At 43.5% G+C, this 22,340-nt stretch overlaps 3 protein-coding genes across 3 annotated transcripts; all 3 read left to right on the forward strand.

Annotated features, from left to right (window-relative positions):
* The first annotated feature begins 6,148 nt into the window (after positions 1 to 6,148).
* On the forward strand, positions 6,149 to 7,577 carry LOC4342186 (peroxidase 1-like). Its single transcript, XM_015790318.3, has one exon. It carries the CDS (start codon positions 6,336 to 6,338, stop codon positions 7,383 to 7,385), a length of 1,050 nt encoding a protein of 349 aa, XP_015645804.1. The 5' UTR covers positions 6,149 to 6,335; the 3' UTR covers positions 7,386 to 7,577.
* A 5,629-nt stretch (positions 7,578 to 13,206) lies between these two features.
* On the forward strand, positions 13,207 to 16,258 carry LOC4342187 (peroxidase 1-like). Its single transcript, XM_015789600.3, has 3 exons — positions 13,207 to 13,715; positions 13,811 to 13,976; positions 15,452 to 16,258. Exons 1-3 carry the CDS (start codon positions 13,302 to 13,304, stop codon positions 15,955 to 15,957), a joined length of 1,086 nt encoding a protein of 361 aa, XP_015645086.1. The 5' UTR covers positions 13,207 to 13,301; the 3' UTR covers positions 15,958 to 16,258.
* Positions 16,259 to 17,890: 1,632 nt separating this feature from the next.
* Positions 17,891 to 19,449, forward strand: LOC4342188 (peroxidase 3). Its single transcript, XM_015790080.3, has 3 exons — positions 17,891 to 18,389; positions 18,504 to 18,669; positions 18,752 to 19,449. The coding sequence occupies exons 1-3, from the start codon at positions 17,973 to 17,975 to the stop codon at positions 19,162 to 19,164; spliced, it is 996 nt and encodes a 331-aa protein (XP_015645566.1). The 5' UTR covers positions 17,891 to 17,972; the 3' UTR covers positions 19,165 to 19,449.
* Positions 19,450 to 22,340: the final 2,891 nt, after the last annotated feature.

Below are 22,340 nucleotides of genomic sequence, written 5' to 3' on the forward strand. Positions count from 1 at the left end.
ACGTACTCCTAGGACAGGGAACAAAATCCCTAAGGAACGGTTCCGCATAATAGCGGTGGACGCCGTAGGGTTGCCGACATCTCCAAGGAAAATATTGAGCTGATTTAGGTCTATCTGCGGGGTCACAGGGAGGCAAAAATTCAGTATTCTGCAAGATAACATCAAGCTCGTGCCGGCCACAGAGAAGGACATTGCTTGGCTAACGTTCAAGGAGAGCTTTGATTATCCTGCGGAGCATGAGTACCGTCTCAGGCGGGCTACTTTCAAGGATATAGGCAATGCTTGAAAGAACTTCAAGACTAAGCTAGTCGGCGAGTTCGTCTACAACCCGGCGAATCCAGATCCAAGAGAGAAATTTCCTTGGATCACGGAACAGGTCTGGGAGGAATTCCATGCGAAGAAGTCGACCCTCGAGTCCAGAGCTAGAAGCGAGGCATATCGTTTGCTCCAGACCAGGAACCAGCATCCGCACCGGCTTGGCACCGCCGGATATGCCGGTAAGGAAGAGGAATGGCAGCGTGAGGATGAAGAAGCGGAGGAATCGTGCACACCGCTCATGTTTGGTGATATCCCACACCCTCAGGCTAGGAACTGGGCCAGGGCCAGGTACCAGAAGAATTATGATGGCACAATCTTCATGCCAAATGCAGAAGATTAACGAGTATACGAAGCTATTGTAAGTGTCTAGTCAAACTAGATGTTCGCATTGTTTCCCATCGTGCAGTTTATTTAAACCCACTAAATTGTAGTGCAGAAGGAGTTGGTTGCCGAGCAACAAGCCTCGCAAGAGGCCTGCTCTCAAAGACGCGAGGACGACCGCCTCACGAAAGCGTTGGGCAACAAGGAACACCGTGGACGGACACGGGGCGTTGGGTCTTCTGTTCCCTGGAAGTATGGATTTCCAGACTACGCGTGGCAGTACAAGAAGCGGACTTCCAATAAGGCGGAGAAAGATGCACGCCTTGAAGCCAAGATCCGGGCGTCGATAAGAGCTAAGCTGACATCTGAATTCGACGAAAAGCTCGAGTCGATGAGGGCCAAGATTAGGCAAGAGATCCGAGAAGAGCAACAGAACCCCCAGGCCGCCGCTGCTGCTGCGCACGAAGAGTTAGGAAGTCCCACCCAAAAACGAAGCAGTTGCGCATCAACTGAGTTGGCGGAAAATCCAACATCGGTCGATAGCGCCGTCGACCACATAACGGTAACCGTGAACTTACTCAATACATGAAAGACTTAACGAATCCATATGATATATAATATTTTAAAAGAATTGATTAATCTATCGCAGGAACCAACGAGCTGCACCCTCACAATTAGGGTGATGCTGACCTTCACGGTTCCAGCAGCTGAGGGACTTGCGTACAAGCCGACCCCAGAGACAAGAGTGCATAGAGCGCAACTCAGGGCCGACTGTGCAAAAGTTCAAGTCAATTCGGTGAAGCCCGAATACGAGCTGTTCCCTCTGAAGTATCCACCGAACGACGAGGTCCTCTCACTAGGAAATGCCCGTGGTACCTTCATCCAATGGCCCAAGGACCTCATTGAGATCAGGGTTACAGCGAGGCCAACCACTGCACCAGGCGGTCGTCCACCAAAGAGACCTGCCTCTGCTCCTTCAGCCCCTCCTGCTCAAGATCGTCATGCACAATCTTACGATGTGCAGTTGCAGTACGACACGGATTTTGGGGAGGACCGAACGGAGGCCGACAGCAAGGTGATTCATGAACCCCCACCGATGAAGAAGAGCAGGAAGGCACACTCTTCCCCTCAGAGAATTACTCTCGATAAACCCGAAGCAAAGGGGAGAGGAAGGGGAGGAAAGGTGCAGGCCTCGCTTCTAGCTCCAAGGAAGCTAGATCTAGGCAAGGGCCAGGAAGAGACTAAGGGCAAAGAGGTCAAGAAGAAATACGTCGCTCCACAGGAGTTCCAACTAGGCATGCCATTGGTTGGAGATGACGTGCTTGCCGCAATGGGCACCGCTTGCAAGGACCTTCACTTATACTACATGGAGAAATCTAACGCCAGGAAGCCAAGTAAAGCTACCGATATCCTTGGAGAGCACGATGGAAAGCCATTCCTTGATCCAACAAATTATATCGTGGTCGACTTCAAGGATCTTTTCGACCTCTACAGGCTCTGAGCGGTGGACACAAGCCTCCTTAAGTGCTACTCCTTGTAAGTATTGTCGCCCAACTCAATCTGGTAATAACAATCGGTTTAACTTGCTTACAAGATCGTTTATCCTGTGTGTAAGTTAAGTTGGCAATGGTGTCAGAAGCATGCACCGGAAGTTGCCTTCCTTGATCCACAAGTGGTCACTGTCACAAATCTTCAGAATGACCGTCAAGGAATGGTCAACTACATCTACGACACCTTGTGGTCCCGCCGAGACAAGGAGTACATTATGTGCGCCTATAATCAATAGTAAGTGTGTTAACTAAATATACACAACAGCATGACACATTACTTGAGTACTTAATTAACTTTCACTATATTAATGCCGCAGTGCCCATTAGATCCTTCTGGTCATAACACCTAAGTGGAGTACATGTCACTACCTGAACTCCAGAATTGATAAGAACGCATATGATTGGACCCCAATTCAACTAGCGATAGATGAAGCGTGGGCCCAATACGTGCAAAGAGGAGGCCTCAGAAAGACAGGACATGACACCCTCATCCACAAAAAAGACTTCCCGGTGAAGCAACAAATAGGTGACCAGTGCGGATTCCATGTGTGCCACAACATGCGCCTTCTGTATAGAGAAAAGGTGAAGACTTTGACTGAGTTTGAGGTCGGTGGTCTCAATTGTGATAGACTAACTACATTTTAGTACTTATATATGATCGATCAACTAATCTGTAATTATGACAATGTAGGGCACAATAACCAAGTCTCTGCCTACCAGCTTTGAGGAGGTTCGCGAGGAGATAGCCAGCTTCATCCTTCGCGAAATAATTAACCCCAAAGGAATGTTTAGGCTGAAACTAAAATGATGAACAATGTTGAACTTTTATGTTTAGGCAATGATGAACACTTATTATGCAACTGTGATGATGTAACTGTGATGTTTATATTTATGTATATATTTCATATGTTTATGTTAAGACTTGCTAAATAAATATTTGATCCAATTAACTTGGTTTTGTAGGTGAAACATGATAAATATTTGAATGGATGTTAAATATGTGAATGGATGTGAAATATGAGATGGCTATGAATGTGTGGTTGTGTGAAATATGTTGATGTCTGTGTATGTGAATGCATATGTATATGAATGGGTGATGCTAGGGAGCTAGGGATATTGGATATCTGTGTTTGTTTCTGTCATTTTTGTAGCGGGCATGGCTAGCAAAGGCCTAAGGCTAGCCAAAAAACAAAATTTATTTTTTTGTGTGTATTATAGTCATATGTGACGAGCCATAAATAAATGCCCGATTGAGATGAGTTCATTTGTGATGGGCTCTAGTTTAGGCCCGATCGAGGTCAGTAGTCATCTGTGACGGGCTCTAGTTTAGGCCCGAGTGAGGTCAGTAGTCATCTGTGACGGGCTATAGTTTAGGCCCGATTGAGATGTGTATCATCTGTGACGGGCTCTAGTTTAGGCCCGATAAAGGTTAGTAGTCATCTGTGACGGGCGCTAGTTGTGGCCCGATAGAGATAGGTCATCTGTAACGGGCTATAGTTTGACTGGTCGTCTGGGTCAAAGCTATCTGTGACGAGCTTTACTTAGGGCCCGATTGATATATATTCATTCGTGACGGCCGTTTGCCCAATTGAGATAACTCTTCACATCAGTGACTTCTAGCCTGTGACGGACGCTGTACCCGATTGAGATGGGGCTTACCGTCCGATTGAGATGAGGGTATCCGTTCTAGCGTGGAGCTCCACGCCTTGAGCTCAACTAAGTTTGTGATTGCTCAACTCAACTCAACTTGCCTCGCTCTCGAATATATGTGCATGCATCGATCTGATCAATCATCGCCACATGCAAATTTGACTTGCTTAAACCGTGTCTGCATGTCCAATTCAAATTACCTACTAGCACTACTAATTAAATCTGACAATAAATTCGATCAAGTCGTTACACGTACTATGCTTAATTATGCCAAATTGGAATTTTTATACTTGCGTTGCGGCGACCATGCATAAATATGCAAACAAAACCTTTCGCCAATCAATAACCATTGAAATAAAAACTGGCATTAAATATATTCTGACTACGTTTTTGCAAAAAAAAATATATATATATTCGATTTGAATTTGACCAGTTTTTACCAAGCGGTTTGTCAATTTGAGCCAGCTCGATCGAAACCTCGAAATTTTGCAAAAACTAACGGATGATTAATTTTGTTTCTTGCAAATAGTAGGACCCCTTTGAAACGCAGGAAACTCGGAACACATGAATAGGAAAACAAAAGGAATCAAATGGCACGGATTCTCAATTCCTACACGAAGGCCACAAGAGAACTTCAAAAGAGGTGTTTGATTGAAATGCAGGAAAAAAAAAGTAAAAGATTGAAAGAGACAAAGGATGGAAAGCATGAGGTACGGCATCTTGGTTATATTCCTCCAAAATTATCATAGGATTGGCAATTCCATATGAATTTTAAAGGAATAGTATGATTCAATCATTTCTTTCAAATGCTTTCATTGGATTTTTTTCCCATAAGATTAGAATCCTCCATATTTCGTTTAGGAATCCTCCAATTCAAGTGGGGCCTTAATTTGGCATATCAAAGAGCCCAAATGTAATGTAAGTTTTTCACCTGGATTGTGATGAATGGAAAATCCTAACTGCACATAACTTAGGCTTAAGATAATGCATGCCAAGCCGCCAAGCAGTATTGATGAAAGTAAGGAAAGATTGTGTTAGTTCACAAAGAAATGTTGGGTCAATGTCTGATATGTTTATGGACAGCACTGAACGGGACAGCCGGCCAGTGTACTACTACTCTACTACAGCCATCAGGCCCATGATATCTGTCTTTTGGGGTCGTTTGCATGAGGCCCGTACATTATAATTGAGTAGGCCGACTGGAGGCCCATCTTGGTTGTCCAGGCTATATATGTAGCTTGTAGGGAAACTCTTTTAATACAACAACTCTTTTAATACAACAACTCGTTTATTGAATTTTAACTAAATATTTTTTTTAAAAAAAAAGATAGATCGGTATATAATATCTCACCATAAACCTGCAATTTCAAATTTGATTTATACAAGTAATAAATTTGACTATAAATATATGTATATTAGTTAGAGTTTAAATTGTTGTTTTTTTACAACTTATAGATTTTGATTGATTCAAACTTGCACATTTATGAAGTAGTTTATTACGTATTAATTTATCTTGGTAATCTATTTTAATTTTTTTCATAACCATTTAGTTGATATGTAATAAATGGACACTCACTCGAGTGCGATTAGAATCCCTCTGCTAAATACATAGTCATCTGCTCCTCATATCCTGCCTATGGTCTGTTTATGAATTGATCGTCATATTAGTAAAACGTACTCACTCTGTTTCAAAATAAGTACTCCCTACATACTCGTAAAAGAAGTCGTTTAGGATAATGTTTAAATCAAACCTTGGGAATATAAATCATAAATAACTCTCAAGTTGTTGAGTTTGAAAATGTAAAAATTATATGAATAAATTTGTCTTGAAAAATATTTTCATAAAAATATACATATATCACTTTTCAAGAAATATTGTTATAGAAACAAGAAGTCAAAATTGTGTTTTGTAGACCGTGTCGTTGTCCAAAACAACTTCCTTTATGAGTACGAAGGGAGTATAGTTGGCTACATTTATTTTAGAACAAAGGTTTGAACTGTAGAGTTGCACTTATTTTAAAACGGAGGAAGTAGTAAGTAGTATCTTACATTAGCTTGTTGGTACTTAGTAAAATCCCTAGGCAGCTAGATCACCGGCCAGCGTAACGGCAACGCAAAGATACTCTATATCTCTAGAATATATGCATGATTCTTAATGAATTCCAGCTGCAGCTGAGGTGAGGCAAGTATGCAGCTTGTTAAATCAGCAAGGTCAACTTACCGACGAATTGATTAAGCATATGCACCGGCCGGGCAGGATCTCGAAGCACACATATTAATAACTCATTCACACTAGGACAGTAGTGGATCGGAGTGTCACACTGCACACTCAACTCTCAACTCGATCGATCAGTCCGTCCAGCCCGTTTACTTACCTAATTTAACCAGCCTGCCTAGCTCCTGCGGATCGATCATCAGTGACAGTGTCACACACACACACACACCCAGCCAGCCAGATTCTTCTTCGTCTATCTACTAGCTAAGGCAGCTGCTGTCATGGCCGCCGCGGCAGCAGCAAGAATCTCCTCGACGGCGTCGCAGCTGCGGCTGTCATGGCTCATGGTGATGCTCATGCTAGTGGCGTCGAATAATAATGCTGCTGCTGCTCCACCGGCAGCGGCAGCGGGGCAGCTGCGGACGGGGTACTACCGGGAGACGTGCCCGCACGCAGAGGAGATGGTGTTCCGGGAGACGGCGAGGATCATCCGTGCGTCCCCCGACCTCGCCGCCGCGCTGCTCCGCCTCCACTACCACGACTGCTTCGTCCAGGGCTGCGACGCCTCCGTCCTCCTCGACTCCACCCGCGCCAACGCCGCCGAGAGGGACTCCGACCCCAACAAGTCCCTCCGTGGCTTCGACTCCGTCGCCCGCGTCAAGGCCAAGCTCGAGGCCGCCTGCCCTGCCACCGTCTCCTGCGCCGACCTCCTCGCCCTCATGGCCCGCGACGCCGTCGTCCTCGCCAAGGGCCCCTACTGGCACGTCCCGCTCGGCCGCAGGGACGGCCGCTCCTCCACCGCCGCCAGCTGCGGCGGTCAGCTTCCCCCGCTCTGCGGCAACGTCTCCCGCATGGTGGACTCCTTCGCCGCCAAGGGCCTCGACGTCAAGGACCTCGTCGTGCTCTCCGCCGCCCACACCCTCGGGAAGGCGCACTGCCCAAACTTCGCCGACCGCCTCTACGGCCCCGGCGCCGACCCGCCGCTCAAGCTCGACGGCGCGTACGCCGACAGGCTGCGGAAGCAGTGCAAGGAGGGCGCCCCGCCGTACGACGGGAACGTGACGGCGGAGATGGACCCCGGGAGCTTCACGAGGTTCGACAGCAGCTACTTCCGGCAGGTGGTGAGGAGGCGGGCGCTGCTCCGGTCGGACGCCTGCCTCATGGACCACCCCTTCACCAGCGCCTACATCCGCCTCGCCGCCACCGGCAGGTACGACGGCCACTTCTTCCAGGATTTCGCTCACTCCATGGTGAAGATGGGCGCCATCGGCGTGCTCACGGGAGACCAGGGCGAGATCCGCCTCAAGTGCAACGTCGTCAACTCAACCTAGCTAATTCATTCATTCTCTTCACCCTAGCTAGCTAATTATGTAGCTTAATTGCTAGTGTACGTCGTCATAGTGTGTGTTTGTGATGGATATGGATTCACTTTATTTTTCTACTATTCATGGACCGATATGATTTGATTTGCGTGCTGTAATAATTGGTTAGGATTAATTCATTTTAGTTTATTCTTCCTTCAATTCATGACGTGCGGTGCCTGTAGCATTTCAGACAATTAAATTCAGGGATCTCTTTGATCAATGATTTAACATAAAAAAAAACTCTTTATGTGAAACAAACGAATATTGCAATTTGTTGCGAATGCCTTTTTTTTTCCTTTGATAGAGCGCACCGAGATTATTCCAGATCAGGGTTTCTTGAAATTTCAAACCCCACCGGCAAGCACAAGCACTAGGGGTGAAAACGGACAGCTGCCGTTTCCAGTTTGCACCGACCGTTTTAGTCGGTATCTGTAACCAACGGTGGTGAAAATAGAAACGGTAATATCTTCCGAAAATGGTAACGGAAATGAGATGGAGGTTTTCCCGACCGTTTTGTCGGTAACCATATTTGTACTGTAATTTCCATCAAAATTCCGAAAGTTCCCAAGTGGCTCAACCAGCCCAACCCATTGGAAGCCCATGAATGAAGAAAGCCTGGTAGGTTTGCAGCCCATTAAAAATAGGAAGTGACCAAAGAAAATGTTATTAACCCTATAACATGGCATGTTGGTTTTGCTGAACTTTGGTCTCCTCAACTCATCAATGTTATGTTGAAGTATTATTGAACTTTGTTTATATTGTTCATCAAACTTATTATCATATCATTAATCATCATATATATAACGGTGTTACGTGGAGTGTGGTGATGCAAGAATAAAGTTAAAAAGTCATCTTCGTGCATAGTTAAATGTGTGCTATGTCACACTCCGTTGATTCCGACATGAATTTTTGACTTCTGACCAATATTGGTATGTTCCGTTCCGATGGTTCCGCTTCTGATATACTAATATTACCGATATCGTTACTATTTTTAGGTCTACCATTCCGATTCTGTTTTCGAGAAAAAAAATAAAAATTAAAATGGTATAGGGCTTGTCCGACCGTTTTCATCCCTAGCAAGCACAAATAAAACAATCTCTTTATGTGAAATAGATGAATATGGTAATTTGTTGCGAATACCTCTTTTTTTTGGCTTTGATAGAGCGCACCGAGATTATTCCAGTTCAGGGTTTGAAATTTCAAACCCCACCGGCAAGCACAAATATCCACTGAAATTTTCGATTTTTTTTAATCTGATCAAAAGTTATTCAAATTCAGTTACAATTTCAAATAATATCGCTAAAAAACACAAAAAAAAATTCAAATTTCGGTGGTTACCGAAATTGCAAACCTTGATCCAGATCATGATTGAGTTGGACTGTTGGAGGCATACCTACATAGCGGATTGCTATTTAGCGCAATTGTGCTCCCAACACAAAGTACGGTTTTTCATGAAAACTTCTATTAAAAAACTTCCGTCAAAAAAACTTTCATTTGAAACCTTTTATCCGAACATTTTAATCTTTAAAATGACATCATATGTAGCGATCCAGCTGATAGGCCCATATATTAATAAGGAAGATAAAAAAAATGCTTTCTTGATCCACTTTGTTTCGGCTAGAATTTTTTTTCTCTTTCTGAGAAAAGCTAAGGCCCAATGTGAAAGATTTGATAATTTGATGCTAGGCCTCCATTATTTAACATCTTGGTCAATTTTAATTGATTTAGATTGTCCCATTCACAAGTGTCAATTAAATTAAACTAGAGGATTGCACCGCGCAGTTTCAACGGATATGATCACGTAGAGTTAGATTTAATATACAACTCTGAAATTTTATTTCTGTATGTACTATTATATTTATAAGTATATTTGGATTTCATATACATCTTTTAGTTTCTATTTTTATAAGATCTAGATTTTATATACAGTTCTTAAATTCTATTTTATAATTAATCTTAGATTTCATAGACAACTCTTAACTTGGCGGGCGCGCGAGGGACAATTGGGGATGCTTCTCCGAGTGGAAACGGCATGCTAGCGCAATGAAAGGGAAGGAGTAAATATGGGAGAGATGGAGAAAGAAGATAGAGACTTATAGGTGAGTCCCGCCTAAGCATCCGCATTAATCATATGAGATGGATAAAAAGGAAATGAAAAGAAAAACAACATACCACGTCAGCAAAAACTGCTTCCCAAATCTCCAAGAAATTGATTTGCACCGGTTTTTAATGATAAAGAAGGTTTTATACCCGGTTTTACAGTTGAGAAAGGTGATTCAATATAAAGCAAATCGTTAAAAGATACAAAGTAGACTTATTACATGATTTATTAGTAGGATAGGAGAGAAGGTACCGTACGTAGAATATGGCCCACCAAAGTAGTTCTCAGAATATGGCCCACCAATGCACTCAAATTTGGGCCGCTATACCAAATGGGGCTGGCCCATCGAGATTTGTAGCCAGGAAACCAACATGACACCGGAATCGCTAATTCCCGTGCACACCAGCAGCGCGCGTTTCGGGCCCAGAAGGCCTAGTGCCGGCCCGCTGGCACGCACCGCCTCCTCCCACGCTTTTCTTTTCGTTTTTTTTAACGATTTTTTTCGTTTTTTCTTTCCACTTTTTTCTGATTATTATTTTTAATCTTTTTAGTATGTTTTGAGTTTGAAAGTTTTTAAATTTTAAGTTGAAAATTTTTCAAATTTGAACTTGAAAGTTTTTAAATCTCGACTTGAAAGTTTTCAAATCTTGATTTGAAAGTTTTTCAAAATTTTCAAATCTGGACTTGAAAGTTTTCAAATCTCGAGTTGAAAGTTTTCAAATCTTAAATTGGAAGTTTTCAAAATTTTCAAATTTGGATTTAAAAGTTTTCAAATCTCGATTCTCGAGTTGAAAGTTTTCGAATCTGAGTTAAAAGTTTTCAAATGTCGAGTTAAAAGTTTTCAAATCTGAATTGAAAGTTTTCAAATTTGACTTTAAAATTTAAAACTTAAATCAAAAGTTTTCAAATTTAACTTAAAAATTTTCAATCTGTTAGTAAAAAAATCTCAAAAAAACCTCCAAAATCTTTCCTAATTTCTATAATTAGTGTTAAGTATATGTAATTAAGGCTTAAGAGAGGGAGGGAGTGCTCGCTAGCGGCGCTTGCATGACACACATCTCCAGAAGGAGGAGGGCAAAGCTTTAATTAATATAAAACAGTCCATGTTGCATAAGCGTCGAGGAGACCTGTGATCGATATGCCCATGGCAGCGACTAGCTGTACGTCTTCCCCAGCGCCGGCGGCAAAGCCCGCGACCGCAAAGGTTCTAGCGATGGATCACACACTCGATTAATTATCGGCGTACGTCACGACTTCATATATAGCAGGTAATTAACCTCTCGAGAGCTAGATCGATGAAGTACACATAGTACTAATTCAGATATCCAATTTGATGCGCACAAGTCAAATTACGCCGAGGAATATATATATATATATATATATATATATATATATATATATATATATATATATATATATATATATATATATATATATATATATTCAAGTTTTAAGAAAGAATTTATGTCAATCGACCGACTTCGATCCGATATTGAAAATGATGGTTTCGAGCGTGACGGCCAGCATATATACGGATCTAGGAGTATCTATCTATCTATCTCCACTGAGAACTAGCTAGCAGAGACCGAAATACTCCCCCTTCATAATAAGTTTATTTTTATCTTCTTTCATTTATTTCAAAATAAATTCATAGTTAAAGTAGTAATCAGTACATCAGAATTTATAAGATTAAGGAATAATTATATTAAAAATAGATAAAGTTAAAGTGAAAAATAATCGCTGATTGGAATTAATTTCGATCTCTCTAGATCACTTGACCACTATTCCTTAAAGTTGGCCGATAAAACTTATTATGCTAGCGGTTTTGATGCTTTTCTTTTGGTGGTTTGTGCTCCTGCTCCTCAAGAAAAATATCTTGATTAATTCTTGTAGTACAGGCGTACAGCTGATCGATTGGATCATTTGAAATGGACGGGAGCTGACCTACAGGCGTGCAGAGGTCGATTATGGGATCAAGTTGATATTATAACTGTTTAGTTTCACGCACAACAGCAAATTAATATAATCCCTCCGTCCCACGAAGACTCCATTTTTCAGTTTTGGAATACAACGTTTGACTCTTCGTCTTATTTGAAAAAAAATATGATTACTATTTTTATTGTTATTAGATAATAAAACATAAATCATACTTTATGCATGACTAATTATTTTTAATTTCATAAAATTTAAATAGGTCAAATGGTCAAACGTTGAACACATAAACCTATTTTTTTTTGGGACGGAGGGAGTATATGTATGTGGATATCGAGAAATTAATGTGTTCTAATTATGCCCTCAATTAAGTTACTAGCTATAAATATGTTCTACTAGGTACTACATTTATATATATGTTATGGTCGATCGATATTACATATGTGAAGCGTGAAAGTGCATGTAGCCTAGTGGTTGTAGTGACCTAAGTAGCACGCACCCCAAGGTCCTGAGTTCAAATCTCCATAGGAGCGAATTTCAAATTGGGTTATTTGAGAGCTAAGTTTCTTGTTTGATAGGCTAAGTTTAAAAAGGCTGCATATATAATTAAAAAAAATTACATATGTGAAGCTACTAGGTATACTCTGGCACGGTCATATATCAGATTAAACAAGGTTATCGTCGTGTCCATATGTAATACATATATATAATTAATTGGCATATTAAAAATATATTTTTTGGAGCCGTTCCCGTTGACATTCTCCTATCATATGCATGCATGGTGCCGTGTAGTACAAATGGAAGAGAAGTTGCAAGTACAGAAAGGGAAGAAGTACGTACCAGTATACGTGTAGTACCCATCCATCCAACGTACGCACATCGGCCTATTTGTTATTTTGATTCAACTACTACCAGCTAGCAATCGATCGAGTTACTAATTTCCAGCTAGCTACCTATATATATGTGTGTGTTATTGTGTAAAATATTAATATCAATGTTAATTAAACTGCTGATAACTAGCGAAGGAATTGAATTAAGAGCAAGACTAATAATTTATGCAGTTCTTTTAGCATTTTAGCTGTTTTTATTTCTTAAGAGTAGATAAAATTTTATCACACCAATATTTTTATTTATTTTAGTAAAGACTTATTGTTTCTGTGTGGTCGGAGATGTAGTACTTTTTTCATTATCTTATTATAAAAAAAGAGCAAGACTAATAATAATAATAATAATAATAATAATAATAATAATAATAATAATAATAATAATAATAATAAAGCTAACCGCGAGAGCTCTATCATTTTAATAGCTAACGGAGTACAATAGTTAGATGTACTCTTTCCAAAAAAAAAGGGTTAGAGATACATACATATTATACCTGATTCACCTCACTGTCATAAAACTTGTTGCAAAAGTTGGCAATAGATCTGCGGCTCACTTGTCTTGTTTCTCTTAAATCCAACTCAGCACAAATATAAGGTGGAGTAATTAATTAAGAACCTCTATATTATCATCCTGCTCTCAGAAATAATGTATGAGAGGAGCTAGTAATTAAGCAGGCTAGATCCCATCTCATGCGTATGCATGATGCCATGACAATGCAAGCGGGCTCCATCAAAACAGAAAGTGGATAATTGATGAGCTTACTTTTACTAATTTGTTGGTCGCAACAATATTGCAAGTAGCCGCATATTGATTAATCAAGAGCATTTTGCACCATTAGTCGTTGGATGGGTGGACTATTTATACTGGACCTGCAGAAGTCTCCATCCTTGCATCACACGTACACATCTATCCATCGATCCAGTCCGCCCCGCAGCAGCAGCAGATAGCTAGCTAGCTAGCAAACAATGGCGGCGGATCATGAATTGCGAGCTGCAGCAGTGGTGATGGTGGTGGTGGTGGTGCTGGGCATGGTGTCGACGTCGTCGGCGCACGTGTTCGTGGGGGCGTACAACACGACGTGCCCGAACGCGGAGGACATCGTGTACAAGGAGATGACCAGCATCCTCGCCAAGTCGCCGGAGCTCGCCGGGCCGGTGCTGAGGCTCTTCTCCGTGGACTGCTTCGTGGGCGGCTGCGAGGGGTCCATCCTGCTGGACTCGACGCCGGGGAACAAGGCGGAGAAGGACTCGCCGCTGAACAAGGGAGTGAAAGGGTACGAGGTGGTGGACGCCATCAAGGCCAAGCTCGACGCCGCCTGCCCCGGCATCGTCTCCTGCGCCGACACCCTCGCCCTCGCCGCCCGCGACGTCGTGCGCCTGGTAACTAACTAATCATTAGGATCGAGTTCTTGTACGTCATCATGATTCATGAACCAGCAGTAACTAATGCAAATATATATGCCATGCCTGAACAGACGAAAGGGCCGTACATCCCACTTCCGACAGGTCGGAGAGATGGCAACAGCTCTAACGCCGCCGATGTGGCCGCCAACTCTCCTGCCCCCGGCGCCACCGTCAACGACCTCCTCACCATCTTCGCCAAGTTCAACTTCACCGCCAAGGATCTTGCCGTCCTCTCAGGTACATACGCACACACTCTATACATATGTACGTTCCGTAATTTAGTCCTATCAGATGTACTGTATGTTTAATTTACACTAAGGCGCTGTTCTATTCTTCAGCTTTCTTATTTTCCGTTAGCACGCTTTTTAATGGTGTGTTATTTTAAAAGTTTCTATATAGAAGTTATTTAAAATAAATAAATAAATCCATTTTTTTTAATTTATAACAGTTAATACTTAGTTAATCATATGCTAATAATGTTTCTCGTTTTGCGTGCCATAAAAATCCATATGATTTTTATAATAACTTTTCAATATAACTTTTTTTAAAAAAACACGGCGTTTAGTAGTTTTGGAAGCGAGCGCGTGGAAAATGAGAGAGTAAAAGTTTGAAAAGGTAAAGAAAGTCCCATTTTATATATATAGTTGTCATCAACCTGTTGTACATACATTGTGTATGAGGTCATGTCGTTGTATGCATGGTAAAAGTGGGACTGTGAAGGAGAGAAGCTAGTGGTCGATCCTATTTATCTCAATTTCTAAATATAAGTATTCTTAGGACTTAAATTTATACACAATATAAGCATTTTGAAGACATTGATTATGAGAATCCCAGCATTTTTAACCAATCAGGTGTTTAGAAGGGAATCCAAGTAATTTAAAATTTAAAATTTAACCAACAAAGTGACAAATAAATAATGTTTCTCTTATCTTAATCTTTGCTAAATAACTTAGAAAGAATTTCTTATGTTTAGAAACAGAAGGAGAATCATACACCCTCTGTTCTAAAAATATATATATATAATTCTTAGAAGTTAGTTTTTCTTGGGGCTAAGGGAGTATATACTCTAGGGAGTTTTCTTTTGGCTTCTCTACAAAGTGCTTCAGTATCTAAATTAAGCCGGAGATTTAGTGGGTTGGACTCAATAAGAGTGCAATCTAAATAAGAAGTCTATTTTTATGTCAGCTCAATTGCGAGTCAAGTTTCAATCCCACCCCTCAATTACAAAACCGGATATATGTCATCTCTCAACTTTTAAAACTAGTGCAAATAAATCACTGAATAGAATAGTGAACAGTTTTGGCAACCGTGGCACTTTATATGGCACGTTGGCCTGATCTTTTAGGTGATGTGGCACAAGGTAGCATTTTAGTTCGAAAGAGGCACGGAGGTGACACGCGCTCTTAATAATTTCAAGGTATTCAGTTTGCACTGGTTTTAGAAGTTGGGGATCCTCCAGACATGGACACATGGTTTTGCGGTTGAGAGATGAAAAAGAAACTTGGACACCATAGCTGAGAGAGGTGAAATGAACTTTATTCGTTATGCACATGGTAGGCTTTCTATTGGGCCATTTCCCAAAATCCCAACCTCCACCTCACGCAGCATGAATAGGACCTGCCTGTCCACCTCATAGCATGAATCTGACCCATTGAGACTAGTATGTAAATTAGGCCCATCATGACATTTGGGGTTGGGTTGGGCATTTGCAGGTGCGCACACGATCGGCAAGGCCCACTGCTCCGCCTTCTCCACCCGCCTCTACAGCAACTCCTCCTCCAACGGCGGCCCCACGCTGGACGCCAACTACACGACGGCGCTCCGCGGGCAGTGCAAGGTCGGCGACGTGGACACCCTCGTCGACCTCGACCCCCCAACCCCGACCACCTTCGACACCGACTACTACAAGCAGGTGGCCGCGCAGCGGGGCCTCCTCGCCACCGACGCCGCGCTTCTCCTCAACGCCGACACCAAGGCCTACGTCCTCCGCCAGGCCAACGCCACCTCCGACGACGAGTTCTTCGCCGACTTCATCGTCTCCTTCGTCAACATGAGCAAGATCGGCGTGCTCACCCACTCCCACGGCGAGATCAGGCACAAGTGCTCTGCTGTCAACCCGCCGTCGCCGCCGTCCTCCGCCGCCGCCTCCATGCTCGCCACCTCGCTCGCCGGCTCGCTTCTCTTCCTCCTCGCGGGGGTCCTCGTGCTGCTCTTCTGATCGATCCATCGATCGATCTCACACATTTTACATGCATGCGTGCGTGCAAATTGGACAAACTGTTGTACTGATTGTTCGTACGTCGTTTCGTCGTCATTTCTGGATTTGTTTTACAAAAACCAATGATTTTTCCTTGATTTTCTTTTAATTTGTCATGTGTGCAGGGTTATAACCCTTGTTTGTTTACTTAATTTCCAAAGGGACAAATTTGTATCTTGGGAGATGAAATCTCCGATTGTTGTAACTGTGGCCGGACGGACGTCAATCAAGGGCCAAATGAATCGTGATTTGTTGTGAATAATCGATTGGACTCATGTGGCACATCATTTCACAGTCATGCTAGTTTAAATTCAATCTATACTAGTTAAAACAAAGGTAAAGTAAAATCTAACTAGTATAATACGTGTACTATTGAAAATCATATATATTTGTAATTTCCGTTTCAACTTGTAAAAGGTCAAATTTAAAGATATCACAAGTACTCAGCACCAGCTGACTAACATGCTCAATATAATGAGCTAATCCTACCATCCGTGCCAGTGTTAAGAGGATACAGAGCATGCAAGAGCTGCTAATTAAGCACGACAGATTAATTTTCCTCATCCTGACATGCGTATCCTCTGTTTTCTCTGCACTCTCCCTTGGCCATGAACCGTTGACTACAGTACATATGCTAATTAAATTAACACACCACAAACGATCAATGATCTGGTTAGCTTCACCTGGTAGCTTTTCTTGAGTGAATAATCTTTGCATTATATTGAAGAGATTAACGCGTGACCACTAGCTAGAACAGTTATAAACCCAAAATGTATTATTTCTGTATTGACAGGCATACGTGTATATACAATAAACTTTCTATGTACTCCATAGATATATAGACCAAAATAAATGTCCACGGATCAATCAATATTGTAAAAACGATGATGTTGAAGAACATCGTTGCGTCTGAACCGTTGTAGGACGCTGAAAAAACCAGATTTTCATCAATTTGTTATTGTATTCCGCATTAATCGGTTAAGAATAATCTTTGCCAACACATGTGGCACAACAGGCCAGCTGTTCTGACCGAGAATGCCTGAGCAAGGATATAGCACGAAATCCAGGATATGATCCAGCATGTTGGAAACCACTACACATTACTCCAGATTACCGATTCAACAGCATAAATAAAGTACTCCGGGTTAATAATACTTAACGTTTTGAATAAGGACATGGTTTCCAAAAAAACAACTTTGACCATTATTTTCCATTCTAACATGTTTAAAAATGTTAACAAATATATGATTTTATTAAAGGAATTTTAAAGGCTAATCTATACATGTAATCACCATATTCGAAAAGACAAATATTTAAAAAATGATTCATAATAAAAAAATTATAAAGTTTAACCTCACTCGTGTCTAAAACAACAAATATTATCAGCCAAAGAGAGCAACTAGCTAGTGGAGAGTACTAGTATTTTCTTTGGCAGATATTAATTTAATATTGGGTTCCATGCCTGCTTATGTGTAGTTATTAACTGTCTAATTAATCTCTAGCTAGCTTAGAATTAGATAAGCTTTGTGCTAGCTAGCTAGCTGCACCACACGGCGGAGAAGAGAGTAAAATAATTGGAAGAGCCAGAGTTAGTTGTGCACATGCATAATGGCTTGCATGTTTGTTTCGGCGGTGTGGTGTTAGCTAGTTCATGTCATGGCAACCATGAAGTATATATTCTCCATATATCGATTATCAAAGTCAACCGCCCCCGAGGAATAATCAAGTATAGCTTCCCAATTCCATTGATCTCACATTATTTGGCTGTTAACTAATTAAATACCCATTATCAAACATTTAATTGAATCATTTCGATCCTTAAACACGCTAAAGCTAGCTGGTGTGTATAACATTTATTATAAATAGGAGTACATCCATCATCGTGGACGATCACCACCAAGTACGTTACGTACAAACAAGAAGAAGGAAGGAAATTAAGCGGATCGATCGATCGAGGCAGAAGGCAGCAGCTAGCAATGGCAGGGATGATGAGTAGGAGTTTGTGCAGGTGGACGGCGGTGGTGGTGGTGGTGGTGGCGGCGATGGCGGCCGGAGAGGCGAGGGCGCAGCTGCAGTACGGGTTCTACAACACGTCGTGCCCTGGGGTGGAGGAGGTGGTGCGGAGCGAGCTGAAGGGGATCTTCTCCAACGACACGACGCTCCGAGCCGGGCTCCTCCGGCTGCACTTCCACGACTGCTTCGTCCGCGGCTGCGACGCCTCCCTGATGCTCAACTCCCACAACGCCACCGCCGAGAAGGACGCCGACCCAAACCTCACCGTGCGTGGCTACGAGGCCATCGAGGCCGTCAAGGCCAAGGTCGAGGCCACCTGCCCGCTCGTCGTCTCCTGCGCCGACATCATGGCCATGGCCGCGCGAGACGCCGTCTACTTCGTACGCACGCACGCACGCCGGCCTCCTCTACATATCGTCAATGCATGCATAATGCGTATTAGCTAACCTACCTTGCTGCATCGATATATATATATATATATATATATGATCCAGAGCGATGGCCCCGAGTACGAGGTGGAGACCGGACGGCGCGACGGCAACGTCTCCAACATGGCGGAGGCGCTCACCAACCTGCCGCCGTCCGACGGCAATGTCACCGTCATGACCCAATACTTCGCCGTCAAGAACCTCACCATGAAGGACATGGTCGTCCTCTCCGGTAAGTACCTACGTGTAGTATTTGCCCAATCAAACACTGATCGATCGATCGATCATTAAACTGAATATATATACGCATGCAGCCGCTCACACCATCGGCGTGGCGCACTGCACCTCCTTCTCCAAGCGGCTGTACAACTTCACCGGCGCCGGCGACCAGGACCCGTCGCTGGACCCGGCGTTCGCCAAGCAGCTGGCGGCGGTGTGCAAGCCGGGGAACGTGGCCAGCGTGGAGCCCTTGGACGCTCTCACGCCGGTGAAGTTCGACAACGGCTACTACAAGTCGTTGGCGGCGCACCAGGCGCTGCTCGGCTCCGACGCCGGCCTCATCGACGACAGCCTCACCGGCGCCTACGTCCGCCTCATGACCAACGACACCAACCTCGACACCTTCTTCGCCGACTTCGCCGTCTCCATGATCAACATGGGCAGGGTCGGCGTCCTCACCGGCACCGACGGCCAAATCAGACCCACCTGCGGCATCTACGTCGACTGATCATCTCCATCATATCGATTGATTGCTTCATTCTTCTTTAACCAATCAATCAATTGACGTACGTACGTGCCGGCCATTGTACGCGTTCAGGCTCCACGACAATCGATCAGTTATTTGTGGCTCTCTCTCTCTCTCTCTCTTATCTCTTGCCGGATTTTATTTTATTTTTCTCAGTTTGCGGCTCTACTTTTCAAAGTCAAAGACATTTTGTAACACATTAATTGGTTCCACGTTTGCTGGTAATTGGTTTGCTGGAATACTATATGTTGCTAAGCTGTTCTTTAATTTGCACACTCTCAAAAACAAATTATTTACGGATATGCTAACTGTCATCGACGGAAAATTGAGGGGGATTTAATTTCTTGCCTTTTTTTTGTTGGATAGTATAGAGAGAGGGAAATATTGCGTAACGTAGGATAATTGTATTGAGTCTCAGGGAGTCAATATATATAGGAGTATATGGGGAAGAGATATGGAAGGAATCCACACAAATCAATCCCTCCGGTGCCGCAACACAGATTGGCGATGGAGACGGTCCCAAGGCCGACGGCGGAAGAAGGGGTGACGGCAAGATCGACGATGACCAGAGACGCTGTTGCTACTTGATGACGACGCAAATGCCTGAGAGATCGATCTCTCAGGATGACGACTTGACAATGCAAAGAGAAAAAAAAGTTGGCCACCCCCAGGAGATCGGAGCCCTCCCGGGGACGGCGGCGGCGGAAGCGTGAGCGGCGGCTCTAGGTCGCTCGCTCTGATACCATGTTGGATAGTATAGGGGGACGAAAATATTGCGTAACGTGGGATAATTGTATTGAGCCTCAGGGGGGCAAAATATATAATAGTACATGGGGAGGAAATAAGGAAGGATTACAGATATGGAAGAAATCCACACAAATCAATCAAATCCTAATATGACTCTAACTACCATATACTTTAACATTTTTTAACACCCCCATCTGCTCCTAGATCCATGCTTAATGATCTTCTCCTGCTCCAACAACGGCGGTGGCCCCAATCACTTAGGATTCGAGGTTGTTGGTGTCTGGGTGGCAAGGTTTATCAAGCTTAAACGGATGGCTATGAGCAGGATTAGTGGTAAGCGGTAGACACAGATGGACGTAGGGGGTGAAAACGGATCCGCTCCAAATTCGTCCAAAATAAGGATATGGTATGGGTTTTTAAAATTCCGATAAATATGGATGCGAATAGTACGATGTGAATTCTGATGTGGATATGGTATTTCTAAAATCCAGCGGATGCAGATTATTCGAAATTTATGCAGGATTATCTGATAGGTCATTTGCTGAATAATCCGAGATTGTCAACCCATCTAACCACTCTATCTGTTGCATGTAACATGTGCTGGCTTATCTAATGGCCTAATTCATCAATTAACCTAGATTCTTTAGTCCGAGGCTTTTACCATCTAGCTCATACTTGCTTAGCTGTGTTTTTATATTTATGGATATTTTGTATTCATGTTATTTAGCACTTAATTACATAATTATTATGATGGATCGTTCATTGATTATTGCATTGTTGTCCCTTACAATGCTAACTCAATGGTGTATTGGTTGCATACATGCATAACATTCGACAAATTTAATCCGTTTCCAAACCTACGGGTCTGCACTGATTCCGCACCATTTCCAACATCCGAAATAATCCGCTCTGCATCCGCATACTATCCGCATGTCGGATCCCAAAACTAATGATTCGGAAACCGACATGTTTAGACTGTATCAAGCCCTGGATCAGTAGATTGATACAGGTTCAACAATCTGGATCTTCATTGCATACATTTGGACAAGACTCCAAAGGAGATATTATTACATAAAATAATAGGGGAATTTACAAGATTGTGGCTAACTAGTCCAACAGAGGCTATAGAAGTATTTAAACACTAATGTTTTATTATAGACTTAAACCATCTAACTAATCTATACTTGAGAACTAGGTTGAAATGAAACTAACTTATATGATTGAACTCCCGGCTTCGGCAAGAATTCCAAATGGACTCTGAAAAAGGGGGTTGAAGCAAGAGTGAGTACAACGTACTCAGCAAGCTATTATATTTAATCAACAATGAATGTATGAAATGATAATATCTGTGTAAAGCTAGGCTTACTTGCAGAAAGCAGAGAATGTAGAAGTAGAAAACCTGTAATGTTTTAAATGCAGCAGTATTTAATAAAATTCCGAATTAGATTTCTATCCAAGATGCCATAGTGAGTCCCAATGCCCGATAACCGCGAGCACGGCTATTCGAATAGTTTTGAGGATATACATACTGCAGTAGATGTACGCTTTACCCGCAATCCATGACGTGCCAAACACATTAGCCTTGTCATGGCAAAGCTTTTCGGTTACTAACATCAGTGGTACCTGTTGTAGCGCCCGTTCCGTCGTGGCGCCTAGCGGGAAAATTCTCTCTTAAAAACCCTAATTGCGAAATTTGTTTCTTTGCTTGTTGTCTAGTGTCCGTGCCATCTCAAGATCTCAATCCCCGATCTATCGTCGAGTTCAATTCCGAATCCAATCCCTCCAAATCAATTTCCTCCGCAAAAGTCTAGTTTGCCTCCCCCGGGTTCGATGGGCCGATTTCCGCTCGGCCCATCTCTCCCCCGGCCCTCTCTCTCTCTCTCTCTCTCTCTCTCTCTCGCTCCCCCCCGGCGCGTTCCCCCCCCCCCGCTCGCTGCTCGCGCGTGCGAGAGCCGCGCCGAGTGCCCCCTCCTCTCGCGCGAGCTCCCCGCTCGCAAAGCCGGCCCCGCGCGCCGTCGCTCGCGCGCGCGCCCGCGTGGTTTCCCGCCCGAGCCGCGTCGTCTGCGCCGTCCGCGTCGCCCGGTCCCGCTGCCCAGCCGCGCCGCCCGTTGTTTCCCGCGCGCGCGTGCCGAGTGGCCGACCGCCCGGTCGCCGCCGCCGTCACCCTCTGCCGCGCCAGCCCGCGCCTGTCGCCCGTGTCGTCGCGCCGCTCCAAACCGCCCCGCCGTCATCGCCGTCGTCATCGCCCGGCCCCCGCCACTCCGCGCGCTAGCCTCCAAGGGGCGGAGGCAGAGAGCCCCTCTCCCTCTGCCGAGTCGCCCCGCTCCCTCCTCCTTTTCCCGAATCGGCAAAGGGGCGAGCCCCTTTCTCTCCCTCCTTTTCCTCTTTTTCTCCCCTTTTTCCCCTCTCGC

Source organism: Oryza sativa, chromosome 7 (assembly GCF_034140825.1).
Source record: "Oryza sativa Japonica Group chromosome 7, ASM3414082v1".
Classification (NCBI taxonomy): domain Eukaryota; kingdom Viridiplantae; phylum Streptophyta; class Magnoliopsida; order Poales; family Poaceae; genus Oryza; species Oryza sativa.

Excerpts from the sequence above, each read along its gene's own strand:
- LOC4342186 (XM_015790318.3), top strand. The coding sequence starts at position 6,336 with ATGGCCGCCGCGGCAGCAGCAAGAATCTCCTCGACGGCGTCGCAGCTG.
- LOC4342188 (XM_015790080.3), top strand. The coding sequence starts at position 17,973 with ATGGCAGGGATGATGAGTAGGAGTTTGTGCAGGTGGACGGCGGTGGTG. Across the intron at positions 18,390-18,503 it reads CGCGAGACGCCGTCTACTTC|AGCGATGGCCCCGAGTACGA; the intron begins GTACGCACGCAC and ends TATATGATCCAG. Across the intron at positions 18,670-18,751 it reads GGACATGGTCGTCCTCTCCG|CCGCTCACACCATCGGCGTG; the intron begins GTAAGTACCTAC and ends ATACGCATGCAG.
- LOC4342187 (XM_015789600.3), top strand. The coding sequence starts at position 13,302 with ATGGCGGCGGATCATGAATTGCGAGCTGCAGCAGTGGTGATGGTGGTG. Across the intron at positions 13,716-13,810 it reads CCCGCGACGTCGTGCGCCTG|ACGAAAGGGCCGTACATCCC; the intron begins GTAACTAACTAA and ends ATGCCTGAACAG. Across the intron at positions 13,977-15,451 it reads GGATCTTGCCGTCCTCTCAG|GTGCGCACACGATCGGCAAG; the intron begins GTACATACGCAC and ends GGGCATTTGCAG.